The sequence below is a fragment of the Mustela erminea genome, chromosome 19, assembly GCF_009829155.1.
Source record: "Mustela erminea isolate mMusErm1 chromosome 19, mMusErm1.Pri, whole genome shotgun sequence".
Lineage (NCBI taxonomy): Eukaryota > Metazoa > Chordata > Mammalia > Carnivora > Mustelidae > Mustela > Mustela erminea.
This window is the reverse complement of record NC_045632.1, coordinates 11,325,976-11,342,494: the sequence shown is the minus strand read 5'-3', so window position 1 is coordinate 11,342,494 and position 16,519 is coordinate 11,325,976. Positions and strand designations below refer to the sequence as shown.

General features: G+C 58.6%; 1 protein-coding gene across 4 annotated transcripts; it reads right to left on the bottom strand.

Annotated features, from left to right (window-relative positions):
* Positions 1–309: 309 nt before the first annotated feature.
* On the bottom strand, positions 310–16,458 carry U2AF2 (U2 small nuclear RNA auxiliary factor 2). Of its 4 annotated transcripts, none has more exons than XM_032325453.1 (12): positions 16,296–16,458; positions 12,964–13,099; positions 12,186–12,230; positions 11,784–11,887; positions 11,332–11,483; positions 9,936–10,052; positions 9,668–9,806; positions 5,176–5,255; positions 4,971–5,093; positions 4,597–4,695; positions 4,113–4,361; positions 310–1,059 (listed from the first exon to the last, which is right to left on the bottom strand). In XM_032325453.1, exons 1-12 carry the CDS (start codon positions 16,342–16,344, stop codon positions 925–927), a joined length of 1,428 nt encoding a protein of 475 aa, XP_032181344.1. In that variant the 5' UTR covers positions 16,345–16,458; the 3' UTR covers positions 310–924. The 4 variants fall into 4 exon arrangements, with proteins under 4 accessions (XP_032181344.1, XP_032181345.1, XP_032181346.1 ...); XM_032325454.1 differs by having other exon boundaries at positions 4,609–4,695; XM_032325455.1 differs by lacking the exon at positions 12,186–12,230.
* Positions 16,459–16,519: the final 61 nt, after the last annotated feature.

The window sequence follows — 16,519 nt, the reverse complement described above, 5'->3', positions numbered from 1 at the left end:
TCGCCAGCCCGCGCGGCCACTCCGCCCCCAGCACCCCGCGACGTCCGAGAGAACTCCCCCTCTCGTGGGGCAGGAGGAAGCGGCCGGCAGCCGCCCCCTCCACGGCGCCGCGGCCTCCGCGCAGCCACGCCCCCTCCCCCCCCCCGCCCCGGCGCGCGCGAGCCGAGCTGGCGGCCACGCTGGCGGGGTGTGCCCCGTGGGGCGCGCAAAGGACGCCCGGGCCAGAGGTCAGAGCGGTGGGGCCCCGCGGAACGGGAGTGGGGGGGGGGGGCGGTGGGGGTTACACACACCGGACACAGAGCAGCTCCGTAAAGTAAAATACAACAAAATGTTTAATGAGCAAATTCGTCTTAGCAAATATGAAACTGCCACAGAGAGAAGAGGGACGGGGCCACGGGGCTGGGGCGCAGGTCAGGGAGACTAAAGAGGAGAGTCAACTACGTAAGAAACCAGGGAGGGCTTGGGGACCAGAGGCCAGGAGGACGGGAGCTGTGGTCCTGGAAAGGGAGAAGGCAGGGCACCGGGCGGACAACAGAATTCAAAATAGTTTGGCCATAAAATATAAACACACTATGTTTCTACAGTGGGGAAAAGGAGGAATTGGGGAGAAGGGAGAAGAGAGGCTGTTCTGGGGAGGGGCTGTGGGGGTCCTACCCCGCCCTGCTGTGCACCCCCTCCCCACCCCGACCCCTTCCCTCTGTCTGTGGGTGCATGTGTCTGTATGGGCCTGTGCGCACACTTCCCCCATTGCCCTCCCCACCCCTACCCCCACCCCACCCCACCCCCAATTGCTGCCATTCCAGTTGCTGCCGGCTGTCATTCGGCTGTCACTCCTCTGCCCATCTTCTTCAGAGGGGGAAAAGAGGGGGGGCGGGAGGGGGAGAAGCCCCCAACCAGCCCTGCCCCCACCCTCCCCCTCCACCTCTACCAGAAGTCCCGGCGGTGGTAAGAGTCGGGGTCACAGTATTTTGTGACAACCACTCTGTTGGCGAACTTGCGCCCCGTCAGGCCCTGCATGGCTTTCTGGCAGTCAAACACAGAGGTGAACTCCACGAAGATCTGCGAGAATAAAAGACAGGTTGTGAAGGCAAGGTGGTCTCAGCCCCCAAGGATAAACCAGCTCAGCCACAGCAACCAGCCACCATCTCCCCAGAAATCTGCAGGGGAGGGAGGGAGGGAAAGGGCCTTGCTGCAGGTCTGGGAGAATTGACCCAAATGTCCCCCAGAACCCAGGGTCAAAGAACAAGAGTGTACAGAGCAGAGCCATGTGGAGGCATGGGAAAGTGACTGGAACAAGAGCCACATGGAACAGCAGCAAGCTCCCCAAGGAAAGAGGGGCACCTGTGTTCAGTGTCTCCCCTGTGCCACACACCTTGCTGGGCTTTCCCGAAGGGCCGTGTTCTCCCCAGAAGACAGATAAAGAAGTTTAAAAAAAAAAAAAAAAAACCCCGGGGGGCAGAGGGGTGATGCTCCTGGGTGGCTCCATTGGTTGGGCCACTCCCTTTGGCTCAGGTCATGATCCTGGAATCCCAGGATCGAGTCCCTCATCAGGCTACCAGCTCCATGGGGAGTCCACTTCTCCCTCTGAATTTCTCCCCTCTCATGCTCTCTCTCTCTCAAATAAATAAAATCTTAAAAAAAAAAAAATGACCTTGTGAAGTTTCTCATTTGTTTTAACCACCAGTTTACAAGGGAGTGAGCTAGGGGGAAGATAATACCGACCTAATTCACAACACAAGACAAATGCCCCGATGCTTCAACAAAATGCCTTGCCAAAAAACAGAGCATTATGTGCAACTGTTAAGTTTTAAGAACATTCTGAATAAAATTGCATGGACCCTTGTTTGGATGCTTAAACCAAGTTTTTATAAAGACACATCAGACAGGGAAATCTGAACACAAATTTAAGTAAATCCTAAGAATAATTTTGTTACTGTAATAATGATACTGTAGTTTCATTATGATTATTTAGAAGTTAACTGTTGAAAGTTTAAAGCAGTAGTTCTCAACCAGCACAAATGTGTCCCCAAGCAATATTCTGCAACATCTGGAGATGTTTTCGGCTGTCCACAGGAGGGGGTATTAGTGCTGCCATGCAGGAGGAGCCACCATCTACCGGGAGGAGGCCAGGAATGGGGCTACACATCCAAACGTACATGTCACAGGCCTCAAAGCAAGACTTACCAGGCACCAAGTTATCTGTAGCTCAGACATTAGAGAAATATACTTGACTACTACAGGTAAAATATAGGAAATATGCTTTAAACTATTTCAGGAAAAAAAGTTGGGAAGCTAAATACAGAAATAAAGAATGACAAGCTACGGTTAAATTGAAGCTGGGTGATGAGGCACTAGGATATATAAATACTGTAACAGAACGGAAGTGACCCACAGTACTAGGTCACTACATTACTTGTACTTTCATGTACATTGAAAAGAATGACAAAGTCTAAAAACAAAAGATAATCCCAGACACCAGGCAGGTCTACCCGTTCATCCTTCCCACAAATACTGACTCAGTCCCTCAGGAGCCAGGCTCCATCCCAACACCCATGACGGCACAGAGTGTAACTAACATGCCAGTAATGGGGGCTTCCACCACACCATACCAATGAGGACTGGGCAGGAGAAGTGGGGGGAATGCTGCCCATCATCCCCCCAACACTGCTCCCAATCCTGTCCCCTTGGCCCCTGACACTCCACTGCTCCCTGGGCAAGCTCATGCAGCTGACACCAGAACAGGAACAGTGTGTTGAAGACGCCTCCGTTTCTATCAGACCTCAGGCCCGCAACACAGTTCTGTCCAGCTCACTGCTTCATACATCTCTGCCGAGGTGTCTCAGGACCTCAGACTGCCCGCGAACACTGTTCCCCAACACTGACCCCCACCCCCAAACCTGCTCATCTCCCTTGCTTCTCACCTGCCATTTCCACCCAGTCACCGAAGCCGGGAGTCAGAGCAGCTTACTCGACTCCTATTCCTCTGGCTCCAGCACAACCCAGTCAACCACCAGGATCGGGGTGTTTACAGGTACCGGGCCTCAAATCCACAGACTTCACTCCACCCCCTGGCTGCGACTTTCTCTCAGGGTCACCATCTTCCAACTGGCTGACCACGAGCTGTCAGCTCGTGAAGCTCGAGAGAGCACACCTCCAGCACCTCTGCCCTCTCCGCGTTCCCGCCTGCAGAACCCACCGCTGGGGGCTGGAGCGTAAGCAGCTGCCTAGCATCCCTGACCGCATTTACCTGGTTACGGGACCTCTCTTCATGTCAGGCAACCACCACACTCCACACCTCCCAAAGGCTTCCTTCTCACTCCAGGAACACCCAACATTTTTCTAGGACCCAGAGAGGCTGACAAGACCTGCTGTACTGGGCCCCAGCTCCCAACCTCAGACCTCCCCTCCCACCACTCTCTGCTTAGACTACACGTGCCTTGCCGCTGTCCCTACATACACTGGGCTCCTACCCCAGGGCATCTACATTCACTGGACTCCCTGCTCAAGACCCTACCTGCCTGCTGGGATGATCTGGTGTCATTTGGGCCTACTAACGCCACCTCCTGACCTTACCTTCCTGTCTAAGAGCATCAGAGTAATTCTCCCTTCCCAGCTGCTACCTGAGGTAGCATACATGTTGTCTCTGACAAGGCAGGCCCCAGGACTTCCCTGCTTAAAGGCCTGAATCACTAGCTGTGTGGTTAGATGACCTAAGTCCCACCCCCACCCTCTGCCCCAGAAGGGTTCGAAGTGCTTACAACCTGGCACAGTGCCAGAAGCGACATGACTCAGTGGCCTGGGAAACCAGACTGCAAGAATTCCAGCTCTGACCCTGTGGCCTGAATGCTGTAAGGGTCCAGAGGGGCCACAAAGATAAGCTTAGTGAGCACCTGGCCAACAGGAGATATAAGTGGGTCTGCTGCTATCGTGACTATTTTTAGCACTTTTCTCCCCATTGCACAGACAAAACCAAACCACCTGCATAAGGGGCACGACCAAGTCCAGCAGTTGCAGGGCCACGCTCTGGGGGGCCCCACACCCATCTGGGGTGCAGCAGTATCGTACACTTGTGGACAAGGGGCAGGGGGCGGGGCGCAGGCACCCATGCACACCTTTCCGCAGCCGGGCACTTCGACGCCATCCACAGGCCGGGGGATCTCAATGGACTTGACGAGCCCGTACTTGCTGCACTCGTCCCGCACATCCTCCACAATCTCCTCATACTCCTCGTCGTCCAGCAGCTCCTCGGGCAGCACCATGTTCATGAGGCACAGCACCTCAGTTGGGTGGCCGCCCATCTGCACTTGGGAGCTCATGAGGCCCGGCACTTGCAGGGTCACAGGGGTCTGGTTGATAGTGCTCTGTGGGGAAACAGGTGGGGGGGGGGGGGGCGGGAGAGGACTGTCATGGCCAGGGCCACACAGCACCCCCAGAGGCCTACCCAGAGAAAACCCCACACCCTGCCCCTGAAGGCCCATGTGTCCACTGTCAGTGCGGCCCAAGAAGCCAGAGCCACAACTTACAGGGTCCTGCTCCCAGCCCCTCCCAGTCCTCCCCACCCCCAGGTGTCCCTCTAGCCAATGGAAGATGACGTGCCGGGGGGCTCACCAGCGTGGCATTCTTGGCTCCCACACTTGCCCTCTGGACGAGCAGTTTCTTATCCCCCAGCTGCATCCCATTCAGCCCCGCGATGGCCTGTGTACGGAGGATGGGGCGAGGGGGCGCAGTGAAGAGGTGCGGGTCAGGGGCCAGGCGCCTGACACCTCCCTCCAAGCCCCAATAGCCCAGAGCTGGGCATTGGTGGGGAGAGCCTGGAAAGAGCTAGAACCGAGGGAAAGGGGCCGAGTCCCCCGGCAGGGCCCTGCTGCAGGCTGGCCTCCTCCCTCCCACCCCGAGGAAAGCCCTCAGTGCGGACGCAGAGCAGGGTGAGGCAAGGGTGGAGGCAGCAGGGCCAGGGACCCGGGGCTCACCTGATCTGTAACGTTGATGTCCACGTACTCACAGAAGGCGTAGCCCTTGGAGAGCCCCGTAGCACTGTCCTTAACCAGGTTGAAGGCCTTGAGAGGCCCGAATGAGGTCAGCAGCTCTTTCACCTGCGGCGGGGCCGCAACTCCATGAGGGCTGGTTTGGGCAAAGACTGGGAGGGGAGAAGCCAGGAGGAGGCAAGGGGTCTACCTGGTCATCGTTCAGGTAATTGGGTAAGCCCCCGATGAACAGCTTGTGGGCAGAGTCGGGGACCACCGTGGACACAACTCCTGGGGAAAAAGGGGAGTAGACAGGCTTTGGTTTCCAGCACGAGGTCTCTCCCCAAGAGCCCCGGGGCGAGCGCACAGGGATAGGCCCGTTATGCCTGCCGTGACAGCAACAGGCCAGCATTCCACCATCCACTCACCTGCCCCAGCCACAGAGGCCCAGCAAATATTGTCTCGCAAACCCCCCAGATCAAGACTCACACTAGCAACTTTCCGCAGGACACACTGTGACAGACCAGCGTGCACAGCAGCAAAAGTCCCCGCTCAGCAGCCACAAAGACACAAACTCACACCCAAACCTGCCAACTATAGCAGCTCGTGTGGGCTTGCACCCTCCTCCCTTTGAGGCGTCAGGATGACAACTTCCCGCCCCTCCCCAATCAGCCAGACCCCAACTCCAAGCCCTTTCCTCCCACCTGATGTTTACATCAGCCCTCCCAGTGGGACTCGTGGCCCTTTCCTCTATGGTCCTGTACCTTTTGCAACTACAAGCAAGACCTTCTCTGTCCTCTTGTGTGTGAAATCAGAAAGGCCTGAGGCTTCAGGTCTGGGAGGGCAGAGACATGCCTGATTCACACAGACCCGTGACTAGAGAGACCAGTGAGGATATCACAGGGGGCTCGTGTCCACGAAGCACTTTTAATGACCACTATGTGTCCACCCCCATCATGCCATCTCCACTCAACTTTGGATTCAGACACAAGTGCCTCCCAGGTGGCTCAACCCTTTGGTCCCACCAGCTTCAATTCCTGGAGGCTTCCTATGAGCTGTGAGCGACCCAAGCCCCAGCTGGCTGTCTGGGCTCTGTGTTAGAGAAAAACCTCAGCCACCCAGCCCAACCAGCCCCAGACTTTCCAACGGCAGCATGGCCTCGCCCACCTCAGCAGTCCACACCGCCAGCCCTCCCCATCTCCTCCTGTCGTAGGGAGGAACAGGTGAGATAGAGGATGGGAGAAAGCACCAGACACTGAGTCACTGGACTCGAAGAAGGGTGCCCCCTCCTCTCCTACCACTACCCCAGCCACTTGAACAACCAGAGCCGAGCCATGTCAGGGTGGGGCCGTGGGGATGCAGACCACTGAGGCCCCATGTGTCCAAGGCAGGACGAGCAGAGGCCCCAGGCCAGACACTACAGGCAGACTCCCTGGATCCACTGCCTCAGTGCCCCCCAGGGCCTCACCCATGGTAAGACAGCACAAACTAAGGCAGAGAAAGGAAGCTCTACCAGGGATCCACACACGCAGGAAAAGCCATCCCTAGAGCCCCTGTGACCTATGACTCCACAGGCAGTTCTTGCCGCGCTGAGGCACCATCACTCTGAGCACCAGCAGACGAGGCTGGGGCGCATGTGCGGTGGTGCCAGAAGAGGAGGAGCAGCGCCACATGCACCTCGGCAGGCTCATACCCCCTGGTCGTGCACCCCAGGGAAGGATATGGTGCTGAGGGCGCCAGGGTTGGGCTCCCTGGGTTCCAACCTGGGGAGCAGCCCCAAGTGAGGCTCCCCTGGGCCTCACCGTTCTCGTCCATGCAACAAGAACAGTCCTGCCTGCGACAGAGAACGCAAACCACCCACGGGGAGTGCGCACCCGAAACGGGGGCCTGAGGCCAGGCCGGCACCAGAGAGAAGGGAGGACCACAGTGACCCTGAGGGCGAGACGGTTTTGAAGCCAGGACACCACCACACAAGGTCATACAAACAGAAAAGGGGGATACAAACCAGCCCCGGTGCCCAAACATCAAGCCCCTGGGCAACCTCCTCTCCCAACACAACGGGCGGGCTCCTCCCTGACCTCAAACCTACGGTCTCCGGAGAGCCACCCGGCGCACGCCTATCATCCTCTCTCTGGAGGGCCACCCAGAGCACACCAGCTGAGCAATCTCTTGTACCTGGAATGTCACTTCCTCCTACCGTGCACACACCACTGGACCTGGCCAAGACCTCCGCTGAGAGAGTGGGACTTGGCCCTGCACTGAGCAGGGAGCCTGGCTTGGCAGGGGCGGGTGGTCAGGGCTGAGCTGAATTCACACCCTGAATGGCTATTCGGCTTTCCTGCCTCCAAAGCACCTCCCGCACTCCCTGTTCTCCCCATCGAGGTTTCCCTCTGGTCTTAAGAGGAGGACCAGGATCCCACTGTCACTCCCGAATAACTAGGCCTGTCTTCGGTGGGAACGAATGTTTAAGGTTTCACGACTCCAGTGGATACGAGCTTAGTCTTAGTTCGACATGCTTCCATCAAGGTCAAGAAGTCGCCTTCTGGGTTCCTATTTGTTCCTCTCCCAACCAAGAATGTCAGCTGAATTTCATCACATGGTTTTTCCCCATTAAGCTCTTTATATAACAAAACTGTTTTTATAAGTGAAAATTAGAGATCAGAACACAAACTTTACTATACAGAAACACCAACCAGAAAACGCTTATTAACCTAGAGACCAGATCCCACCTACTGCCATTTCCGGCCACGCTCCCAGAACTGAGCATGCCCGCCTGGGAACTGGGACTGTAGACCCTCGGGCTCTCTGGGCGGACAAATCCCAAAGCAAGAACAGTAAGCAATCTTTCAGTAGCTTCATCACACCAACAGCCCCTCTAGAAAGGGGCCCATGACTCTGTGAAGACCATCCCAAGCGGCTGTCCCCGGGTCTAATGGTGGCCTTGCCATGCTTTCCTCCCGAGTAAAATGGGAACCCGGTGTCCACACGGTGGCCAACACGCTGATCACTGAAGTGCTGAGCGGTGAACTTTTTGTTTTGGCCCACAGGGTCTCTGTCCCTCAAACTGGCCACCACTGCCCCTGAAACAGGCCAGAGACAGGCAACGGGCTGGGCTCTACTAACTAATCTTTACTTCAGAACAAGGCAGGGGGTGCCTGGTTCAGTCACTGGACCATGTGCCTCATGCTCGGGTTCGGGAGTTTGAGCCCCAGGCTGGACGTGGAGCCTATTCAGAAAAAGAAGGCAGTAAGCTGCATCTGGCCCCCCAGCTGTCGCTCACTGACCTTGTACTACAGGCTGTCACAAAAATAAAGTGAGGCACAGAGCCCACTCGGGAAAGCACCTGACAGTAAGTTCAGCGAGCGGACAGGCTCCTTACACGATCCACCGTGACTGGAACGCACTAAATTCCCTGAGCAAAGGGGCGCCTGGGGAGCCTCGTCAGCTGGCTGCTTGACTCTTGCTTTCAGCTCAGGTCACGAGCTAGCCGTCGTGGGACTGAGCCGACAACAGGCTCTGCACTCAGAGCACGGTCTGCTCCAGGTTTTCTGCCCCCCCCCCACGCTAAAAGAAAATCTCTAAAAAGTTTACTCTGCACAAAAGAAGGTTCCATGGCTTCATCTGGGACAAGGTCCCACAGATGCCAACCCACACAGAATGTCACCGCGCCGTGTGCTTAAAGCAGGTCAGTGCATAGGACACTGCAGTCACGTGGAACCCCGGAATTCCACAGAACCTACCAAGTGATTACGGCAGAAGACACCAGCAATGAGCCAGCGAACCAGCACCCAATCCTGATGTGCCAACCTCTCTGTGCCTCCACATACCCTGCTTTGCCAGAAGTGGGCTTGGTTTCTAAAAGGTGTCCTTCAGGCCGAAGCCTCAGCCCGCTGAATCCCATGTACCACTACTTCCTCCCCACCAAGCCCAGAGCACTGGTGCTCACCCACCTCTCCCGGAAGAATTCCAAGGGCCTGAACCCCAGGACCCCCCCAGCTCCACTACAGCACAGGCTCCTCCAAGCCCACTTTGGTCCCTGCACCCCAGCACGGCCACACCCACCTCACCACAAGGGACGGTGACTAGCCTGCAGGTTTAGCCAGGTGGGCAGGCCATTTTTGCACAGCCTGCAAGGTTTTCTAAGGGCTACTATACGACATGTGATGATACAGGAATCGGGAAAGCCAGTACCCGTAAAGGACAAGGCCGTCCCCATTCACTCAGGGATCAGAAGGCTGCGTGTGGGCTGCCACATCACAAGACAACTGGGACCCAGATGGCACAACCCACAAAACCAAAGGTATCTACTGTCTGACCCTTTGCAAGAAAAACTATCCGAGCCCAGGTCTGCTATCCTCTCCGCTGACCCAGAATACTACTCGACACGGCTATGAGAAACGGCCCAAAGCTCAAGTTAAGAGAAACCCCAAGACCAGAAAAATAAACAACTATCCACCTGCCGTCCCCACACTGGGAGCCTGACAGCTTGTACTCACGCTGACTGCCAAAGTCCCAGAACGAGAATGACAGTCAGGCTACAAACCCTTCACCTCCCTCAACACGTCCCACAGCCACTGTGCAACCCCAAGCGAGAACGCCCAGCTCCAGAGGTTTGGGGAAATGGGTGAGAAGCACTCACACCATTTCCCAAGTTATCTCCAGCTGGGCCAGAGACAGAAGGGAGGGACAAAGCCCCAACTCACCAGGCACATAGACAGAGGGATTCTCTGACATGCCAGGCAGGGGCTGGTAGTCGTGAGGCCTGCGGATCTTCAGCGACTGGCCCTGGAAGATGATGCCGTCAAACGCCATAGCCTGGGTGGTCTCATCCACTGAGCGGAACTGAAAGAATAGCAGGTGGTGAGGGTCAGGGAGCCCAGTGGACAACGGCCCGAGGAGACGGGCTGCTGGAGAGGTGGTGCTGCCGGGAGGAACACACACTTTCCTGACCCCACCATGCACCCGGCTCACCTCCAAGAAGGCAAAGTTCTTGTCTTGGTTAATCTGCACAGCCAAGACGGGGTTGCCAGGGGCCTGGGTCAGCCCCCCAAGGCGCATCTGGGCATTGAAGAAGTCCATCATGGCCTCCTGCAGAGGGAATAGGAGACAGGGGGGGGCGGGGGGAGGGAGGTGGAGAGAGGAGGGGAGGGTGAGAGAGGGAGACACAGAGGGGTTTGGGGGTGAGGGGAAGGGAGGGGCCAGGGAAGGGTGGAAGAAGGGAGGGAACAGTGGAATAGGGATGGGGGCAAAGAGATCAATAGTAGGAACAAAGGCAGGAAAAATGAGAGAAAATAGGGAAGGAAGGAGGCAGTAGCGAAAGACAGCCAGGGGCCAGAATTGTGGGGAGGGCCACGGGGGCCCCAGAGAAGAGACGTCGTTCAAGAAAAACACATGGAAACAGGGACAACAGGAAAAAAAAAAAAAAAAAGGATCAAATAGAAAACGAGTAGATTGAATGAGAGAAAAAAAGCATTCAATGGCAATAAGGAAAGTGGTAAGAAAGCAGCAAAGAAAGAGCAGGCAGAAACACAGAACACCAAGTCAGAGAGAAAGAGGAGCAAAGGGACAGGGAGGGTGGAGGGAAGGAAGGTGGGGTGAGGCAGGGTGGGCGGGAGGGGAGGAGAAAAGAGTGATGTGGCGGGATCTGGCCCTGGAGTCCGGGGGCTGCTTTATCAAACGTAGCAAAGTGCAGGTTGAGAAAGTCAGAATGGACCTTACTTGCCTTCGACGACGGTAGCAAACTTTTTGTTGCTACGAGGGATCTCAGCCCCACAATATTTCACTTTAAAGAGAAATGGAAACAACTCTTTGATCTCGGGATTCTCGGGGTGCCACGGGAAGGGGTTGGGGAGAGGGGAGGGGAGAGGAGAGGTGGGGAAGGTTGGGGAGGTCAGGGCCATCAAAAACAAAAGAGCAGCGACCACGGGAGGGACGTAGGGAAAGGACGGGGAACAGGCGGCAGAAAACCAGAAGTGTGTCAGAGAAATCTGAGGGGAGCGTGCGTCTGTGTGTGTGTGTGTCTGTGTGTCAGCCTGCGCGCGCGTGCGAGTCTCCCTCTCTGTCTCTCTCGATACGGATTCATGGATTTTCGTAGGTTCGTTATGTGTGTGCTTGATCCCTGGGTTGTTGGAGGAGATTGGGAAAGGGGAGACGGGAGAGGGGAAGAGGGAGGGAGGGAGAGGGCCACCCCCAGCCCGGCCCCTGGCTGGCTCAACTCCATCGGTCCGTCTGGGAGGGGGCCGGGGGGCCTTGCAGGAGCAGAGTCTGACCCGTGCAGGTTGAGGGAGGGAAGGGAGGGAAAGGGAGGAATGGGGGGGAGGATGGGGGAGAGGGTAGGGGCAGGGAAAAGGCAGGGGACGGGCAGTACCTCAGTGATGCCAAAGGGGATGTTGCCCACGTAGAGGCGCCGGGCCTGTCTGGTCATCTGGCTCCCGACCACGGGCACAGGCGTCGGGGTCACAGCCAGGCCATCAGGGGTCATGGTGGGGAGAAGGGCAGTGGCTGGAATCTGACCCGCAGCTTCAAGAAAGGTAGAACAGGATTATCCTCTACACCCCTGACCCGGTTTAGGGACCACCCAATGTACACCCCGAGAGCCACAGGAGGGCAGCTCCCCAAGGACCAGCCCGATGGGAGGCTCAACCCCACTCCGCCAAGGGAGTCTCCCAGTATCTCCTCTGTGGTGGTCTAAAAGGCAGAAACCAGGAGGCCCAGGACACAAAACTTACCCTGGCCCCCCGCCTGGCCCCCACCACCAGATCAGAGTCTGCCCCTCAGGCACCCAGCACACTCAGCCCATCACCTACTGAGATGTGGTACCTTGCATGGCCTTGTACTGCATGGGGGTGATGTGCTCAAAGCCAGGTGGCGGGACATCCCAGTATTTACGGACCTTCTTCTTCTTCTCGTGGCGGGGGGAGCGACTGGGAAGGGGGGAGGGGAGAGCGGGGCAGGACAACCTCAGTCTGACCAAAGGTGGGCCTGCGAGCACCCCAGGCTCCCCTCAGCTCCCCACCAGGAGTGCAGCGCTCTCCAGGAGGGAGAGGATCTGGGTCAGGGCCGCACCCAGGCCTGGGGGAGGGTGCTGGTTTCAAGGCCAGTGGAATCTCGTCCCCAGTACTTGGGCTGGGGCTGGCTGAGGACAGGGAAGGGTGCACGGGGGCAGGGGAGGGGACAAAGGGAGTGGACATCGGGGTGGAAGGGGCAGGAAGAGAAGCTCACATCAATCCACCGTGCTCCTCTTTAGCGCCTCTGGTCAAAGGTTTGCTGGGGGGTGGGAGGGAAAGGTATGGGGAAGGGTGACTGGGGACCCTCGTCTTCCCCACACGCCACACCTCCCCAAGGGCTCAGAGCCCCAGGGCTGGGGCCAGCAGGCCCCCTTGGCCCTGCCATGCCCCCCAAACTCCCCCACCCCAGTAAAGAGGGACTGAGGAAGGGCAAAAAGGCCACATGGACCACTTTCTACTTGGAGAAACTGAGGTGGAAGGAGGCAGGAGAACTTCCACCTACCCCACCCTTCCTCACCTAAAGGGACAGAAAACACAGAGAGCAGTCTACGAGGAAGAAGCGTTAGAAGAGCAGAGAACAGGCAGGGGTCAGAGATGCTGCCGCACTTCAAGAACCAACTCTTCCCGGGAGGCAAAGCTCAGGACCCAGCAGATGATCCCACACAGAACCAGACAGACAGTGGGAAAAAGAAACCAGCCCTGAGTGACAGAGACTGGGACAGGGTCACGAAGGAAGAAAGAATCAAGTGCCCTGACTCCACACTCAACTCCAAGATAAAGAAGCTACTGTCCTCGCCAACACACCAGAAACTGAAGGAAACTCCAGGAACAGGGGAAAAAAAAACCTAGAACTCAGGCAAGGAACAGACCCCTCCCTCAGGTACAGAGAAAAGCCAGAATCCCAGGCACACAAGGTTTGAGCGCACCGACACCCCATTCCCAGGCCAGCCCACCCCACCTGTGCCCAGCCAGGAGTCCCCAAGCCCTGGTACCTTCGTCGCCGCCTGTCCCGGGAGGCGCTCCGCTGGTCCCGGTTGCGCCGGTCCCGACTCCGGCTCCGGCGCTTGCGGTCCCGGCTCCGAGAGCGGCTGTGGCTACGCTTCCGGTGCCGGTTCTCCTTGTCCCGCTCTGGGCCAGGGGGAGGGGGAGGAGAATGAGCTGAGGGAGGACACGGCCCAGCCCACCCACTCACTGGTGGCTAAGCCCCGAGCCCCAGGGAGGCCACCCCCAAGGGGAAGGGACTCAGTGGAGGAGGGCAGATAACAGGCTTCCTGGGTCCACAAGCCAGTCCAGGGACCATGGGGGACCAAGGGCACGGGAGCTGGTTACCTGAGGGGACAGGGCCTGGAAACGCCCCCGGGGTGTAAGATACCTGAGGCTGCTCAGGAGGAGCTGGGGAGCCAGAGAAGACAGAGGAGGCTGGCTCCTGGTCCCCCTCGAGGGCTGAGGGGCCTGACCCCAGGGTCGTCCCTGAGAGGGGCAGGGCTAGAGGCTGGGGAATCAAGAGACCCAATGATGTTTTCCTGAATGAAGGAAACTGGCGACCCCTCAGGAAAGACCTCCTCAACCAGCTGGCACCCACAGCCCCACCATCAGGCCCCGGGGTCAGCTGCCAGGCAGGATCTGACATCCCCAGGAAGCCAGGACACCTGACGGTCCCTTCCCAACCAGGTGAAGAATGCAGGTTGCCCTCCTCTAGGGACGTGCCCCTTTCTGATCTTGGGCTACAGAGGAGGTACCTGGCACCTCAGGAGCTGGGGGAGGAGCGTGCCCTAGCCCCCGCCCTCACAGGCTGGTATCCCAAACCACCCCATCCTGCCCACACTCCCCGAAAGCCAGGGACTGGGGTCCAGGCCCCAGTTGGCTCCCTCAACCCCCTCAATGGCCTTGGGGTGGCAACTCAGAATGGAGCACAGCCAGACCCATAAAAACAGAGAAGCCTCCGCTCAAAGACCTCTCACCCCAGGAAGGAAGTGCGGACCAACCCACCAGCACCGAGTCCCAGTGCGTTTCCTTATTCTTTGGTTCGAAGTCCCCCCAACTCCTCCACTACCACACGTCCATGGACAAAAGCAGTGAGATGCAGTAAGGACAAGGTGGTGGCCTTTAGCCCCCTTGTTACTACCTCATCATCTATGTTTCCTAAGACTTCATGTGTGAACTTTCTATAAATAAAGCTCAATTCCAGAACCACTAGAACTCAAGATAAACAAGCACCTCAGAAAGAGAAAAACCGGAGCAGCAGACAAAAGAATGCTCCTAAAACCCATCTATACTGAGTAGCCCCACTTGCCCTCAGCCCTTCCTGTGCAGAAAAAACATTTCAACCCAAATAACGTAAAGAGACCGGGGCCAAGACGACAGTGTGCCCGGAAAGTGCACCCTGAAACGTTATCAAGTATGGTTAGGCACCTGGACACACTCCTTAACTCAGGATACGCAAAACCCTCAAGGTTCTGCCTAAAGCTGCCAGTAATGATGCTAGTATCCCTACCAAGTTAGGAAAACGAAAGCTGAACTGGTCCTAACCACGGTTGGGGTGCAGCAGGAACAGACCGACGGGCATGGCACCAGACATGCAGCAGCTGCGGCCTGGAGTTGCGGGCCTCTGGCTCCACACTGGTAAGATGAGCAGGCTCTGAGCCCCAAGAACTCTCCCTGAGGCGAGGGTCTGAGATGGACACACAGCCAGAGGAACGGCAGAGGAAGCAGAGATGCCCGCTGGATGCCTGCCACCAGACGAGGAAATTCACTCTCCGGAGACACACGTGCCCCAGGCAAGGGCTGAAGCTAGAGGCTGGCCCCCAGAGGGGAGGATCTGCAGGCAGAGCGACACGTGCACAGAGCTTCCCGCCTCCCCACACAACACAGCTCCACCAACCGCACTCAGGCTGGGGCTCAGGGCTGGCCCCCCAGTGCCGCAGAGAAGCCAGGAGTGGGAAAGAAGGGGCTCCAGCAGTCCCGGCCGGCAGCCCGGCCTCCCACCAGCCAGATGCAGAGAGGACTGCAGCCTTTCTGCCTCCTGACGATAGGAAATCACTCAAACACAGCCAAACCTCCTTGAAACAAAGGTCCCGTGGGCCCACGCGGTGAGGATGCGGCCCGACGACACTTGCAAAGCACCTCTCGGCGCCGGCGCCACCTCCACGAAGACGGGCCTCTCCGCTTTGGAATGCGACAGCGCACAAAGGACAGTTTCACAAAAACCACGCCGCTTATCAAGCCCTTAGCGTATACCGAACACCACGGCACGCACGCCTCTCCGTGTTCCCCGCGTGACCCGGGCTCTGCCCCGGACCAGCTGAGGTCCGCGGAAGTGCTGAACCCCGAGCCTGCCTCCTCGCGCAGAGCAAACACATCGGCTCCGCCTCGCGCGCTCTCTCGAGGGCGCACTCCTAAGACAGCCACGGGCTCAGCAAACAGCCCAGCGCGGGGCGCGCGCCCAGATCACTAGCACTATGGCCCTCCTCGATGCCGCAAACGCAGGGCCGCGACACCCACACAAGGGTCTCGGGAAGCACGGCGGCCAGCGCACGGACGCTCCAGAGCAGGGCCTCTTCCTGGCCGCCCGTACCCGCACACGGACCGCAGCAGCGTGCACCTCCTGCCCTGGTGCTGACACCCCGCAATCCCCACGCCCCTCGTCCCACACGGCGCGGCACAACACGGCAAAGACCGCGTCCACGCGCCCCACCATGGGGACCAAACGAGCAGCCAACACTCCACGCCGCGGGCGCCGGGACGGCCCCACTCCCGCGCCCCAAGGACGCACGCGTGTCCTCTCCCACGCGTCCGAGCCCGCCGCCTCGGAGCGGGGGGGGGGGCAGACCCGCGCCCACGTGAAGGGGGCTCTCAACCGCCATTTTGGGACAAAGGGGGCGTGGAGACCCGGGCCGCGGGCCCGGCCGGAAGCGGAAGTGCCGGGGCAGCGGGAAAGAAAGGAAGCACCAAGGGATCGATACACAGAAACCCTCTTTTCAGAGTATTTTAAAAAGGGAAAAAAGAAAAGAGGATGGCGAGTACGCGAGGAAACACCCAGCCAGCCCGCGGGTCCGCGCCGCCTCCGCCGCGGACCACGTGGGGCGCAGGCCGGAGCGCGCCGCGCATGCGTCCGGGACCCGCGCCCGCCGCCCCCTCCCCTCCCTTCCCCTCCCGCGCGCGGCGGCACGCCGGGTAGTCACGTGAGCGAGGCGCGCGCAGCGGAGCGGTGGGGGGGGCGCCGCGCGGCCCTGAAAGGAGGGGGAAAGAGAGGAGTAAAATGGCGCGGGACACGGAGAGGCCAGGAGCCACGCCGCCCGCCGCCCCACGCCCCCGGCGCCCTTACCTTGCTTATTCTCGTTGAGCTGCCGCTCGAACTCGTCGAAGTCCGACATGCTGAGGCGGCCGCGTAAGGGCCTGTGCAGCTCTGGCCTCGCCTTGCCGCCCGCCCGCTCCGGCCGCTTCGGCTACTTCCGCCGCTCGCTTCGGCTACTTCCGGCCGCCGCCGGCGCTCCACCGCCTCCTACCTAATCAAGCCCGGGACGCCCGCCCCGCCCCGCCCCGGCTCCG

What these genes read in the sequence shown, in the direction of transcription:
- U2AF2 (XM_032325453.1), bottom strand. Translation starts at nt 16,344, where the DNA reads ATGTCGGACTTCGACGAGTTCGAGCGGCAGCTCAACGAGAATAAGCAA. An exon ending in ATTACCTGAACGATGACCAG is followed by an intron (nt 5,094 to 5,175) that starts GTAGACCCCTTG and finishes GCCCCGCCGCAG; the next exon opens with GTGAAAGAGCTGCTGACCTC. An exon ending in ACATCAACGTTACAGATCAG is followed by an intron (nt 4,696 to 4,970) that starts GTGAGCCCCGGG and finishes CTCCGTACACAG; the next exon opens with GCCATCGCGGGGCTGAATGG.